Here is a 15,419-nt window from a genome sequence, read left to right as displayed (position 1 = left end):
TGCCTAACAGATGTTGTATATATTTATCAAGTTATTTTATAATTAGTCCTTTATATTGCTTGACATTAGGTCCCCTTCTTGTTTAAGTTATTTTTTAAATCAATTTTTCCAGGCAAGAGTACAAGTAGTAAGAGGAAAGATTGATTTGAAACAACTTATAAGGATAAGGGAACCTAATAGCAATTTATTTATTTGATAGACTAATTTTAATATAACTTTTATTCATCATATAGATAGAAGTTATAAATAGCAATTTATTTATTTGATAGACTAATTTTAATATAACTTTTATTCATCATATAGATAGAAGTTATAAGACATACCTCTTTTATTCATCATATAGATAGAAGTTATAAGACATACCTCTTGATTTGATTTTCCAGGACATTGATTCATCGCATCTCCTATAACTAGGCATACTAGTTGACAGAGCATATTTATATAAACTCTAATCATTTTCTAAAATCTCAAGAGAAAACATTATACATGTAGTCAAATAAATAGCTATAAAAATTAATCTTTCTAGTTACTATTAAAATGATAGGACATCAAAATATGTTAGCATAAAAGATCATGGTCTATGATCATAAATGATCGTAGTCTATGTCTGAAGATGTAACTGCATAGAGTTAGAATTTGCTCTTAATATCTGAACATTTCAAACTAATGTCGAACTAAAATACTACAGTTATTTCTTTACATGTATGCGTACGCACATACATAAATAAAATTACTAATAGTTACATGCAAAGCATTCAAGAGAACCTTATAATATGATTTCATATCTTAAAGTATATTTCATATTTCATATGCATAAATTTTAAATTCTCGTATTATAAGAGGTTTCAAATTTGTTGCATACAAAGGAGACTTTCCAAATTTAAATTGGTTACCTATAAAAGTGACCTTCCAAATTTAAATTGGTTGCTTACAAAAGAGACTTTTCAATTTTAAATTTATGCATATGAATTATTCTCATAATTCCGGTTCTCTTATTCATGCTTGAATATAAAATGTTTCATATGGAATTATAACAATTATCAAATAAATAAAAGGGTTTAAGAATATAGAACTGACCATTTGATATGGATGTGCTATTAGTATCAATCTTGAGTCCAGCTCCAGTATTGACTTCTTTGAGTTGGTTCACAATGAGTTTGGTATACATCAATTAATAAATTCAAAATCATATTAGCAAAAGGAATTAGTTTATAGTTATTGTTTTTAATCCGAAATTATTATAAAAAATTTTATTATTGTTCACCAGATTTTACTGTTCATCCGAGAAAAAATCAATCTTTTAGACTATTGGAAAATTTATCAAATCAAAAGTTATAGCATGTAAAATAAATCTGAAATAAAATAATAAGAAAGTCTGGCATGATCAGGAGCAGTCGTGTAAACACTGCCCTAGAAGATTAAGGACCCGCCTATCGCCCTGGCGCAGATGATCCTCTCTCCCCTAGCGGTAAAAACCCAGGAAGTGGCCGACTTCTATACTCAGGCGAGAGAACAGAGCTTCATCTCAAACGAAGAACGGTTGCCCAAAAATAACACCAACATATGAACGAAAATAATATGCAGAGGAAAAAGAGAGAATTGTTTCTATATATTTTCCGAAAGTGAATAAGGATGTATATATAGGGTTGAGAAAGCCATTATAATTCCTATAATTAATACAATAACGTTCGTTATAAATTTTTGTAACGTTCCCCATAATGTATAGTCGTTACACACGTTTTAATTGTATTCATAACACTATTCTATATGAGACTATTCATGAAGGCAAAATTGCCTTTTCTCCAACAAAATATCCAACAAGATTCATATATACACACGCATTCATCTTATCATCCTTCTCAAAAAGTTACGCTTTTGTTTTTTCCTTGCTCACGAAAAAGAATTTTGTGGGAATAATGGAGAACGACCGAACAAATAAATCTCGTCAGAAGAAGGAAAATGATAGGAGTGATTTTGTCCCAAATCTTAAACCTCTACGGCCTCGTTTGGCAAATGGTTAACGAAGAGTGGTTAAAGAGAAGGATTAATGTACTTAGCCCATTTGATAATCCGAAGGACTAAATTATTAACCCGTTAAATAAGTTTTATTTTAGCCTTTATGATTAGTTTTAGTGTTTGGGAATAACAATGATTTTAACTATTTTCTTTATAATTAGAAGGGTTAACTCTTATTCCATCTAAATAGGAGTATTAGTAAACCCCTCATTTTGAGGGGTTAACTCATTTTAACCCCTCTAGAGGGGTTAACTTAACCCTTCTATATTTTTTATGTTTGGCAAATTATGGAGGGTTAACTCACTTTAACCCTTATATAGATTTGTTGTGTTTGGCAGGTTAAGAAGGGGTTAAGTCTCCTTAACCCCTCACTTAACCTTTTGCCAAACGGTACCTACATGTATAGTCTGGATTATAAAGGTAGGGATGGGTGACTTTAAATTAGTTCCTTTCATGGGGGCTATTCATTGCCTCCTTAAAAATAATGCAAATCAGATAAAACATAAACATAGAACTAAACGATGGTTAAGACTATTTTAAAATAGTATCCTCACTATTCCAAAAAAAAAACCAAACGTGGCCAATATTCGTTAGTTTATTAACACATTCTTTGGCAATAGAGTCAAAAATACCCTTATTAACACGACTCAATTTCAAAGTGATAGATAAACATTCTTCTCTTTCTGATGTTTCAAACTTTGTGAAGCTAAACTTTGGGTTTGGATTCTTTTCTACCATTGAAGAGGAAGAACTCAAGTGTGTTTCGGTTTTTTAGTGCCCGTTTGGATGACAAGAAGTATATAAAAGTAATAAGTAAATAAAAGAAGTTAGCTTCTGAAATTATGATGAAGTAGGAAATAGTGGAAGCAATACTCTTTTTTTTTACTTCACATATTTTTGGAAAATAGTCCGAATAATATTTCTTCTACTTCGTTCATTTTTTTGTTTGGATAGCTATTAAAAATATTGTTAGGAAGAGAGAAAGAGAATATTTTTGGGATTTTATTTAGAAATTGAGAATATCCACGTAATACAAAATTTAACTTTATTCTTAAATTGATTCATATTTCAGCTACACCTAAGCTACTTCGGAGCCTTGAGGAATGGAAAATAATTAAAAAAAAGTAGAGATGTCTTAGAACAAGTGCAGCAAGCTCCCAGTTGGGAGTCCTAGTCAGCAAGCTCTCAAGAGCTCTCAAGCATTTTAGTATAAAAAATTATAAAAATAGGTCTTGGGAGCATCTCCTTATTTTATGGAGCTCCAACAAGCTCCTAGTGTATAAAAAATTATAAAAATAGGTCTTGGGAGCATCTCCTTATTTTATGGAGCTCCAACAAGCTCCTAGTTAGGAGCTCCAACAATATCAAAAAGGAGCATCTCCTTATTTTATGGAGCTCCAACAAGCTCCTAGTTAGGAGCTCCAACAATATCAAAAAAAAAACCTCTTCTATTTTAATATTTTACCTATTACTTTCAATTATATTTAAACCTCTTGTATTTTATTTCTAACCGCTCCCAGTTAAAAAATCCCAGTTAAAAAATCCAAATAAATCCCAGTTAAAAAATTCAGCACTTCTCTCCACTCCCAGTTAAAAAATCCAAATAAATCAAAGTTCCCTTCTTTGAAAAGTCCCATACTTTTATTCCATTATAATTATTTTCTTCCTAGGGTTTCGTCACGAATAAAAAACTAAAATCAAGTCAACGTCTGCTTGAATTTGATCCCCAAATTAATGGAAAAAAATAGCGCTCAGGATCACTCAGACGGAGAGATGAGCGTCGAATCGAGGAAATCTCTGGATCAGTAGGCGCAAGTTAGCTGCGGGTATCGCCTCTTCGATCGCCAGCGGACGATTCATCAGATTTCTAAAGTGGGAATTGATTTCCGACCCGCCACCCATCATCTCCGCGAACGCCAGCATCTCAACGGAAAGGTCATCATCGTCGATCCTGGTATGTTTGAGGGGGGGTTTTGTAAAATTTTTCTAGTTGGGAGCTCTCAAGCGCTCCACAAATTTGTGGAGCGCTTGGGAGCTCCGAAGCTCTCCACCGCCACGTCGGCCTAAGGAGAGGGGCTTGGGAGGGGTTAGGAGCTTGCTGGAGGGGGGGCTGCCGTTTTCCACGGCCACGTCAGCCTTGAGAGCTCTCTTCAGAGCTTGCTGCCCTTGCTCTGAGAGCAAGTCCAGCAAGCTCCCAGTTGGGAGTCCTAGTCAGCAAGCTCTCAAGAGCTCTCAAGCATTTTGGTATAAAAAATTATAAAAATAGGTCTTATATGTCTACTTTTTTGCCTGGAATAGAAGTAGCAGCCTTGACTTCTTGCTTCAACATATAATTTTTTCTTTAAAATAGGAATGAAAAATAATTAAAAAAAATAGAGATGTCTTATAGGCATCATGTCAACATTTAAGGAAGTACCAAAAGTAGCTTTTCCAAAGGAAAAAATGTATACTTTTTCCCCTGGAGTAGGAGTAGCACGTAAATATTTAAGAAATTACCAAATGTAGCTTTTCCAAAGGAAAATATGTCTACTTTTTTGCCTGGAATAGAAGTAGCAGCCTTGACTTCTTGCTTCAACATATAATTTTTTCTTTAAAATAGGAGTAATAGCCTCTACTTTTCTTACTTTAACTATTTTATAGGTACTTCTCTGCAAACAAACATGCCCTTTAGCGGATATTAAGATTAAATCCATTAAGAAATGGGTTAGGGGAACATAATATAGGGGTAAAATAGTCACTTTGCCTTCAACCATTAGATTTGCTGGAATATTTGTCAAAGTAGTGTGATTTAACTTGAAGTATCATTTGCAAGAGGATTTGAAGTACAAATATGCAATTTCCAAGATTGAGAGACTAATGTGCAAGTATTGGAGATGTAAGAACTAATATCTCAAAAAACCCAATTAAAAATATTGCAGATTCTGGGGCAAATTTGCAAATAGTAGAGATGTGTGAGATAGACGGGCAAAATAAAACCCTACCCAGAAAATCTCGCGCGTGCGAAATAAGACCGAGAGGTCTCCGACCCCAAAACTCGCTGAAATTCGGGGGGAAAATCAATCCCGATAATTTTATCTCTTTATCCTCTCGTTGAAAGATCGATTTAGAATTTGTTCGATATTGTAAATCAATCGATAAAACATCCAAAATTCAGCCAAAAAAAAAGTCAAAAGGAGTAATTTGAAAAAGGTCATGGCTTTGAGGCGACTCCTCACGCAGGCAAGATTTCTTCACCTTTTTTTGCGAGTTCATTTTCTATTTTGTTTTTCCCCCCAAATTAGGGTTTTGTTCCTGCTGCCATTCGATAGTAGTTAATTATTTCTCATTGTTTGCATCCAGAATTTGAAGCATCGGTATCATAACGCCGGAGGTGAGTAATCAAAATTAGAATTAGGGTTTCTGTGACAAATTTAGGATTTTTATTCGGAAAGTTGCGTCTTTGCAGGTAATTTTTCTAGGTTTCAGTCGAGCTATGTGGGCAGTTTTGCTAGTAAATTTAGGGATTCGGGTGGATGGAATGAAGCCTCAATGGTTAAAGAGCTGCAGAGAAGTGATCCCGAGAGAGCTATTAGGATCTTTGAATCACAGCCGTCATTGCATTCGAATCCCTCAGCGGTTGCTGCATATGTCAAAGCATTGGTTAGGGTTGATAGGCTGGAAGAGAGCTCATTGCTCAAGTCGTTGCAACGAGGTCCGTGGTAGAGATTGACAATTTTCTGCTCCTTTTTAATTAACATGGCTTTTCGTTTGTCATACCTAGACGTGCCAGTTATTCCTGAACTAATTTTCTCGAGAATAACTAATTATTATTGCATTGTCTAGCTTCTACACTGTTATCTAATATCAATACATATCATTTACTGCTGGGATGATTTATCTTGAAAATAACTACGTAGATATTTGTATAATTGTAACCTTTAGGGGCTGTTTGTATGCCGTGGGGAAACTAGAGTATTTATGTCATAATGTGGAAAGTGGTTATCCACCTCACCACTTACCATTTGAGTATTTACATTGTTTGGTTAGGAATCCTTGTGAATCCTAAAATAAATAGTATTACATTGTTTGGATAGCACAATGTAAACTTGGAAAGTGATAGTTATGTGTACCCTATTAAAATGTTGTTTTATAATGGATAGGATTACCACCATGATACACAAAACACTCTCATAATCCAATTTATGCCTCCTAACTAGTAGCAATCGGAATGGTTAATTTAAGAAAACTCATAAGAATAGAGGGACCTTATTGTAATTTTAATTATTTGAGGGACTAATTTTGAAAATCATTAAGAATGGAACCTAATACTAATTCAAAGATTTCAGGGGCTAATTCAAAATTTGAAAGATTAAGGGACTAAGTTGAAAAGGAAAAGAAATAAGTTATGGTCATTATAATCAAACGGAGGGCAGTAAACAATGTTTTAATTTTTTTATTCGTTTCTTTTGTACCCAGCTGACACCGCGTCAGCTTTCCAACAAAATCACTCCAAATTGGAGTGATTTTGCTTTCGACTACAACTCATTAAAATGTGTTAGTTTTTCATGTCAAAGAAGATTCAATCAAATACAGTAAAGCAATGAAAGCTGACTGGGTCCCATTAACTAACAGCTTTACATGATTTTCATTGCAAAAAAATGCAACCAAATAGGCCCTACTTTTTTTATGTTTTCAATAAGAAAATAATATTGATTAGTGTCCATTGACAATAATATTAATCAAATCATGATACTAACACAATATATGTGTAGCAATTAATACTAAATCCCGCATGAGTAAGAACTATTAACTAAGAACGCTAGACCCATGGGCAAATATTGTTGAAATAATATGGTTTTTTATATGTTCTTTTTTAATGCCATAATTAGCATCGGCACCAGATCTAAGGGTGTGTTTGGTTGTTTGTAGTTGGAGAAACAATGCATCTCTAACAGTCTAACTACATGTCGTTCCAATTACAGGAGTTGGAGATCCAATCTAGTGTTTGGATAGCATGTTTCGCAAAATGCGTCATCAAAATATTAAAAGTTGCTGAGTTATTGTTTATCTATTTCTATGCAATTTTCACTAAAAAAGGTCAAAACATGATCATTATGATCAAAATGTTGATTTTGCTGTAGTTAGGCAAATATTTTAATATGTAGTTGCAGTTATATACTCAATTTGAGCATAACTGCAACTCTTTGATTTAGAGTTGAAAATGTAGTTGCAACTGCAAATTGTAGCTGTAAGAGCACTAGCAAAACAAGTATTTTGAACTATACAATTATTGGAGCAACATGTGAGTCCAACTACCACCAACCAAACACCCCCTAAGCTATTTTCTGCTTTATCGATTAAAATCCACTAGAAGATCCATCACTAGCTAAGGTAGACCTATTGTCCTTGCTTGTTGACTAAGGTAACATGTTTGAGCTTATGGGCTTATTGAGCCTTTATTCCGGCCTGATTGAAATGTTGCTGAACTCTACAATGCAAGTTGTCTAGATCCATGCAAATCTTTTTTTCTTGCTTTACATAGAAGTGTAATGCTTCTCAAATGAGTGTAACATATTTGAGGAATGATATGTTTACCACCTAATGGGCTTCTGGTTTGCACATAATGTTTGCAATTCTTCCACTTTTTGTATTAGGGCCATTTACATAAATAGTGATATCGGCATCGTGATATCCCCATTCCACACTATTTTTATGTGTTGTTCTTCCACTAGATACGAACTAAGATATGAACTTAGAACCATAAATTTCCTTGTCTGCTGTTCACATAGACATAAAGTTATTTTTTCACTTTTTTTTAATAGTGGAAGAACTTAGAAGTATAAATTTCCTTGACATGGTGTACCTATTGCGAACAAGGCCATTCATTATTTTCAGGCTATATAAGTTCATATCATTCTGAAAATAGTAGATGGCCTTGCTTGCACTAGGTGAACCACGGTCAAGTAAATTTATAGTTCTAAGTTCATATCTAAGTCTTCCACTATTAAGAAAATAACTTTACAACCTAATGTAGTTCCATGTTTTCTAAGTTCTTCTACTCCCACTATTTTATAGGAAACAAATAGTTAAATACAAAATACAAAATACAATAATACATCTTGCTCATGTTCATAAATCACTGATTTCTTATGCTTAATATTTGAGAATATTAATTGACCAGGAGAATTTGTTTTTTTACTTGCTGTAATAATATCAATACTTGCTCTTTATTTCCTCCCTCCTTCTCTTGCTAATGCATGTGCACAAGCACACACTAGAAAAGGAGCCTGAATTTCAACTGAAGCGCACCCTCAATGGCCCGCTTTAGAAGACCACCATATTGATCATCAAATCTTCAGCTCATCCCGCTCGAAGAAAGAAAAAGAAAAAGAAAAAGAAAAAGAAAAAGAAAAAGAAAAAGAAAGAGCTCCTGAAAACTCCGAAATAATGTGTATGCCTGACAGGAACCAAAGCTCAATAAGAAGAAATATCTAAAAAATAGTACTTTATAAACGGAGAAGAAGATATCACATCTCCTACATACAACTCCGCTCATCTTTTGCGTATCACTTAGTTATTGGGTTTGAACAACTAATAAATAATACCACAACCATTTCCTTCAAAATGTTGTATTCTATTTTGTTACGCATTATTGGAAAGCAGAGGGGTTGACACAATCTGAATTACACCAGGCTTCTTTTCGGTTCGTTTATGAAAAGTTTGGGCTAAAGTCAGCATTCTTTATAAAACATGTTTAAATGATGTGATGCATTCATTGAGCTTCATCATCAATGATGTAAGCTTCTGAACAATCTGATTTTCAAAATTTCTCTTTCAATTGATCGTATTCCCTGGGAATAACAATTTTCAAACTAATGCAAGCCCTAGAGTTAATCCCGTTGAATGTTCTATTTCACCCACTGACTGTGTTATGTGTTAGAGTTTAAAGCAAATTCTGTGTTGCAGATCTTTTCATTTCTTTCGACTTGCTGTTGGACTTAGATAATTTTACAAGATTGCTTCTGAGTTCTGAGTTTCATCAGCCAACTAAAAAGATAGGTTTTTTGACTCCCACATCATCTTTAGAATTCATGTTCAGATATCTTGCTTACCGCTTCCTGGCCAAAAATTTGGTCGTGTGTAAGATAGAATTATGGTAAAGTCTGCATCTGATTTATATTACTAATGACCTTATCTTTAAATCTTCATCTGCGGAAAAGAATAACTACAAAGAAAAAGGTGGCCTTATCTTAAACCTTCATTTGCTTAATATCACTCAGGACCTGAATTCTCTTACGGACAGGAGAGGACAGAAGATTGATCAAATAAACCCCAACCCTTTATCTCAACCCATTCCAAGTTAATAAATGGTCTTGAGCCCATTTGTGAACCATGAAACTTGATCTGTAATCCACAATTTGATCATAGAATCACGGATTCTCTATGCTGCTGGTAGTCGGGGATCATGCTTACATGAATAAAAAGCTTTCCAACATCAATTATCTTCCATTTAAAACTTGATGTCCCCATGAAATGAGGAAGAATATGTTGAGCACATATGGGCAGAATATGTTTAGGTGTAGGAAGTTTATGCTTGACCTCATCAATTGGATTGACATCAGAGTTAAAGAAGGAAGCAAGTACATATTAATGACGAGAATGGAGGTAGACTACATTTAGATACAGACGAAGATGATGGTAGTGAAAGTGCAAGTGATTGGTTAGTGGAAAAAGTGGTATCATTGGTGATGTCACCAATAGAGCTTTTGATGGTAATAAGATTGAATCTCTCAAGTCTAGTTCTTCGGATGCAGTGTTGACCCTTGCACTGATGACGGTGTTGTGGTATGAGGTGCCTTGACTGGTAGCAACTGTGGGAAGTCATTGTAGCAATCAAAGGAAAGAGATATGAGCATGCGCTACGTCATTGGCTTGTAGCTATGAGCTGCTCCTCAAATCCTTGAGAACATTCACCAAGTTAGTGTTCTCTTACTTAAGGCAGGATTTTTCATGTATATATGAGTTTGGTGACATCCCTGTTATCTGATGATAAATACTTACTTTCTAGCTGATAAAAATCTGTGTTGTCTTAAGCATTCTATTCCTTTGAGTCACCTTTATCTAACTTCCTATTTTTGTATGTGCTTTTATTTTGAAAACTCAACAAACTGTTAATTGTTGAACATCTTTGCATAAATTACTCGTCTAATGTTTGGGTTTCACATGTTATTACTCAACGCTTGTGATTTTTCCCTTTTCGTTATATTTGATATATGTTGATTATTTATCATAAATTATGTACAGGTGTTTCTATTTCATCTAGAGAAGAAGAAGTAGGTGCTTTTTCAGCTTTCAAGAATGTGGGTCAAGTCACTAAGGAAGGAGTTCTGGGTTCTGCTAGTGCACCAATTCACGCGATTGCAGTTCAGACTGGAACATTTAAGAACTTCTTATGGGGCACTATCCGTGCAGCTGCTCTTTGTTTTCTTCTAATGTCTGGTGCAGGAGCACTCCTTGAGGGCCGGGGAGTTGGTAAAGGTTTGTTATCTCACATATTGTCAACTCTTTTTTTAGCAGTTTTTGGTTTATTACTTCTTAAAGGGAGTCATTTGATTGTGATTACCTAGGCTTAAATCTAAATGAAGAGGTTCAGCCAATACTGGATAGTAGTACAAAGTTTAGTGATGTAAAGGGTGTGGATGAAGCTAAAGCTGAACTGGAGGAAATAGTTCATTACCTTCGTGATCCAAAGGTATAGTATAAAGAAAATTTATGGTGTTAACTTTTATTATTTGTTTGACTTGTTTAGATAGCCCGATTCTCTTATAGCGATAAATATAATTTGTTATTGAATACCTCACAGTAGATCATGCTCGTTCGACATATAGTATCCATGTGCTTATCATTAATCAAACTCTCATGAATGTAATTCATGTATTTGGCCGACATCTATTCTTTGGTGGTTTTGAGTCAAAGAGTTGCAATTGCCTTTCTATGGGGGTAAAAAGAAGAAATTGCCAAGTGAATTGCAATTTTGTTCTCATTTGCAAGCATTGACTGTGTATTACATATAGGTTTTGAGTACTTTGCTTGTATTTTAAAGAGTTCTTAATATTAATTCGTGAATGATCTGCTACTTCATCTTATATTTTGTAATTGCAGCGCTTCACCCGGCTTGGAGGCAAACTCCCTAAAGGTGTGCTTCTTGTGGGTCCCCCTGGCACTGGGAAGACTATGTTGGCTAGAGCAATTGCTGGAGAGGCCAGTGTTCCTTTCTTCTCATGCAGTGGTAGTGAGTTTGAGGAGATGTTTGTTGGCGTGGGGGCCAGGAGGGTAAGGGATCTTTTTGCTGCGGCGAAGAAGAGATCACCATGTATAATTTTCATCGATGAGATTGATGCTATCGGCGGGAAACGCAATGCAAAGGATCAAATGTATATGAAGATGACCTTGAATCAGCTTCTTGTTGAATTGGATGGATTTAAGCAGAATGATGGGATCATCGTGATTGCCGCAACAAATTTCCCTGAATCGTTGGACAAAGCATTGATTCGTCCAGGCCGGTTTGATCGCCAGGTTGTTGTTCCCAACCCAGATGTTGAAGGCCGGAGACAGATAATGGAATCACATATGTCCAAGGTATTGCATTGGCATACAGTTCACTCGTAATAACCTTGACATTTAGTGCAGTACTAAGTATCAAATAATTTTAGTATTGACAGGAAGGACGAATAGGGGGCTGATAGAGGTGCTGCCTCTTAAATTTTGAAGTTCAGTATAAATTTTAGCCTTCTTAAATGATTGGGCATTACTGTGCCATTTCGTTTGAAATTAATGCCCTTAAATAAGGTGGAAAAAGGTACCTCCAAAATGGTAGATATCACAATTTTTTTCTTTGCAACTAGAGAAAACATATGTTCTTAGAAACTAAAAAATAGTAGTACTAATGGCAGTTAAAATTAGCGTAGGCAAGCTATACTGTTATTCCCAACTTAAACTCTAAATTTATTTCTTAATGCAGTGTGTTATACTTGATATACACTTCATTTTCTATTTCTCCTCATAAGAGCTTCAACTACACATTATATTGTCCAAAGTATTGCATTAGTTTTTTTCCATTAAAAATCCACCTTAATCCAATATAGGCTGGTGTCAGAGTGCAGACCATAGTGGACTCTGTCTATATCTATTGAAACACAAAAAAGTTACAAATGCAACATTCTGTGTAATATGGATGACTTTCCATATATCCATCTTATTTTAGAGAGGAAAAAAATAAATATTCCTTTGACTGGTTTTCCCTTTAACCATCCTAGTTCTTCTATCAACAATATATTCTAACCGTGATGAATTTCCAAGCAATTTCCTTTCCGGCATTTGTAGGCCTTTTAACAAACTAACTTCTATTTATTCTTAATTGCAACAAAGTTGCATTCCGTATACTCTTCATCCAGGTTATATCGTTTAGATTCAAAACTTATTTTCGCCTTTTTCTTATCATCTCCTTAAATTTCATCAACTAATATTTACATACAATTGCATGGAACTTCATTCTGAATATTCTAGTAATTCATCCACAACTAGTGCTTTTTTCTTCAATAAGGATGAAGCTGGCTATCATCTAGGCCTATATGATGAGTTGATGACAGGAAGTGAATTTCTCTCCTAGTACTTGTTGTGTTATTGCAGGAAATGAACTTCTCTCCTAATACTTTTTGTGCTGGTTACTACTACTACGTGCATGTTCTTAATCATGTCTGTATAGCTGCTGGACATAGGTTGATGCACCGTTTTTCTCTATAGGGACACATATCATAAACTTTTCTCATAAAATCACATGTGAATCACTTTCCTTCAATTATTATATCTGCTTAATTATCTCAGTAAATAAATAACTTTCTAACATTCACCTGAATGTGATGGTTGTTGGCTTCCTGGCAACGCCAGTGTCATTTTCTTGGAAATGCTCATTTCTTTTCTAAAAGAATTAGAGAACGGTTTAGAGAGAGTTGAGAAGAAATATAAGAAGTGATTAAGAGAGAGGACGAGAGAAATAAGGGCTCTTATTGATCCTATTTAACTTATTAATTATTTTCAATTAATAAAATGGGAATTATCAAAGTTGGGATTTGATGGGAATTGTCAAAATTGAGAGGGGCAAAACAGTACTCTTTGCTGAAGTTCTCTTTGTTGGTTCTTGAACATCCGTCTACAACTTTTTATCTCTCCGTTAACTCATATGATTAATTGGTGAAGATTACTGAGTAGTGTCCTTAACAAATATGAGCGTTATGATGGACTTGTGGTTATGCCATGCACCAAGAGTGAAGATTACAGAAGTGTGTATTAGTAGGAGATTAGACGTCACTCCTATTGAGGACAAACTGAGATAGAATTAGTCAGTCATGTGCAGCCGAGGTTGGTAAATACAAAGTGATTATATTATTGTTGATTGGGTGAAGAACTAGGCCTAGGAGAATTTGTTTGAAAGCAGTAACATGATCATATTTAATAGAGGATGTCGTCCTCAACAATGCTGAATGGAAGAATAGGGTTTATGTAGGCAATCACAAAAATTTGGGATAAAGGCTTGTTGCTGTAATACTTAAAAAAGTTCAATTGGCAGTAAATATTTCCCTCTCTAATATCGTACTTTTATGATAGGTTGTAAAGGCTGACGATGTTGATCTGATGGTCATTGCGAGGGGAACCCCAGGATTCTCAGGTGCAGAGCTCGCAAACTTAATAAACATCGCTGCCCTAAAAGCTGCAATGGATGGGTCCAATTCCGTAACCATGGCAGATCTCGAGTATGCCAAGGACAGAATCATAATGGGTAGCGAAAGGAAATCAGCAGTAATCTCAGATGAATCAAGAAAGCTAACAGCTTTCCATGAAGGCGGCCATGCCCTAGTTGCCATCCACACTGATGGAGCCTACCCAGTCCACAAAGCCACCATCGTCCCTCGAGGAAACGCTCTCGGCATGGTTGTCGAGCTTCCAGAAAAGGACGAGACAAGCAACTCTCGTAAACAAATGCTTGCTAGGCTTGATGTTTGTATGGGAGGTCGAGTTGCAGAGGAACTCATTTTCGGGGAAAATGAAGTGACTTCAGGTGCTTCTTCAGATTTTGAGAACGCGACTTCGGTAGCAAGAGCCATGGTCACAAAGTACGGGATGAGTAAGAATGTTGGGCTTGTTTCGCACGATTATGAGGATGATGGAAAGAGTATGAGTAGTAGCACTAGGTTGCTTATAGAGGAAGAGGTGAAGGAGCTGTTGGAGAGAGCTTATGGGAATGCAAAGAATATACTGACTACTCACAGTAGGGAGCTTCATGCACTAGCTGCTGCTCTTTTGGAGCATGAAACTCTGTCAGGGACTCAGATCAATGAGTTGCTGGCTAAATTGAGTACACAAGAGCAGGTACCCGTAGAAGTTTCAGAGAGTAGTGCACAGAGATTTGTGGCTGCTGCTGCAGTGAAAGCCAAGGGAGTTGCTCAGCCTGTTGTGGGATCTTAGCAATGGTAATAAATTTTTATTGGTGTATGTTTAGTGTATAGTTTTGTATGAGCTTTAAGTGGCTCCACATATTTCTCATATTGCATGAGAGATGAGAAAGATTTAGCGAACTGTGATTGAGATGATATATACCCTCCTGGGGTGAAGCTTGTACTTGGATGGTCCATCATTTCTTAAAGCAAAGTGAGGGTGGAGTCATTAATTTACGTTCACAACTAATTCCTCGTATGGGATTGGAATTGTGCTGTTCCATGCGGAATCAGATGTTTATATGTTGTATTTTAGCTTTTATCATTGGTCTTATACTTGGTCGAATATTGTTAGCTCTTATTCTGGCATCCATACAATCACCATTTACAAGCACCATTGGCATATTTCTGCATATCTTTGACGTTAGCTGGAAGTTTCAAAGGGTAGCAAGTTCTGCGTCGATGTTCGAATCAAGTACACAATTTGGAAATAGTTCTCTCAAAGGGGTGGTTATGTGAATGATTTATGGCTTCTCTATTCTTGATGTCCACATACACAGTGTAGAGCAAATTCCTTTGCTCGGTATTGGTGTCATATTTTTGTGCAGTTGTTAAAAAACGTAAGTTTTGCTGAAGGATTCCATGGAATTATGGAGAAGCTCTAGAAGTTCCCTTTTCCCTTCTAATAAACCTCGAGTAATCTTATAAGATTAGATTTATGCTGCACATGATCAGAAATTGTCATAGAGTTGATGGACCTTAAATAAATGGACCTTAAATAAAGGTCAGAACTGTTATAGAGTTGATGGACCTTAAATAGAAATCGATAATCATAATCCAGAAAATTTAAGGCTACTTGAATCCACCCAATAAACTATTTAATTCCATCCATTTTTCTTAATTTTTTCGATGTTGGACTAATCTTCGAGTAAC

The 15,419-nt window shown here is 35.4% G+C and overlaps 1 protein-coding gene across 1 annotated transcript; it reads left to right on the top strand.

The window, feature by feature from the left end:
- LOC109844409 (ATP-dependent zinc metalloprotease FTSH 5, mitochondrial-like) lies at positions 5,016 to 14,861 on the top strand. The gene is made up of 7 exons (XM_020413415.1): positions 5,016 to 5,235; positions 5,356 to 5,386; positions 5,462 to 5,707; positions 10,300 to 10,533; positions 10,623 to 10,747; positions 11,158 to 11,634; positions 13,660 to 14,861. The coding sequence occupies exons 1-7, from the start codon at positions 5,209 to 5,211 to the stop codon at positions 14,515 to 14,517; spliced, it is 1,998 nt and encodes a 665-aa protein (XP_020269004.1). The 5' UTR covers positions 5,016 to 5,208; the 3' UTR covers positions 14,518 to 14,861.

This window comes from Asparagus officinalis, chromosome 6, assembly GCF_001876935.1.
Source record: "Asparagus officinalis chromosome 6, Aspof.V1, whole genome shotgun sequence".
Lineage (NCBI taxonomy): Eukaryota > Viridiplantae > Streptophyta > Magnoliopsida > Asparagales > Asparagaceae > Asparagus > Asparagus officinalis.
Note: the sequence above shows the minus strand (reverse complement) of the source record. Positions and strands in the feature narration are given on the sequence as shown.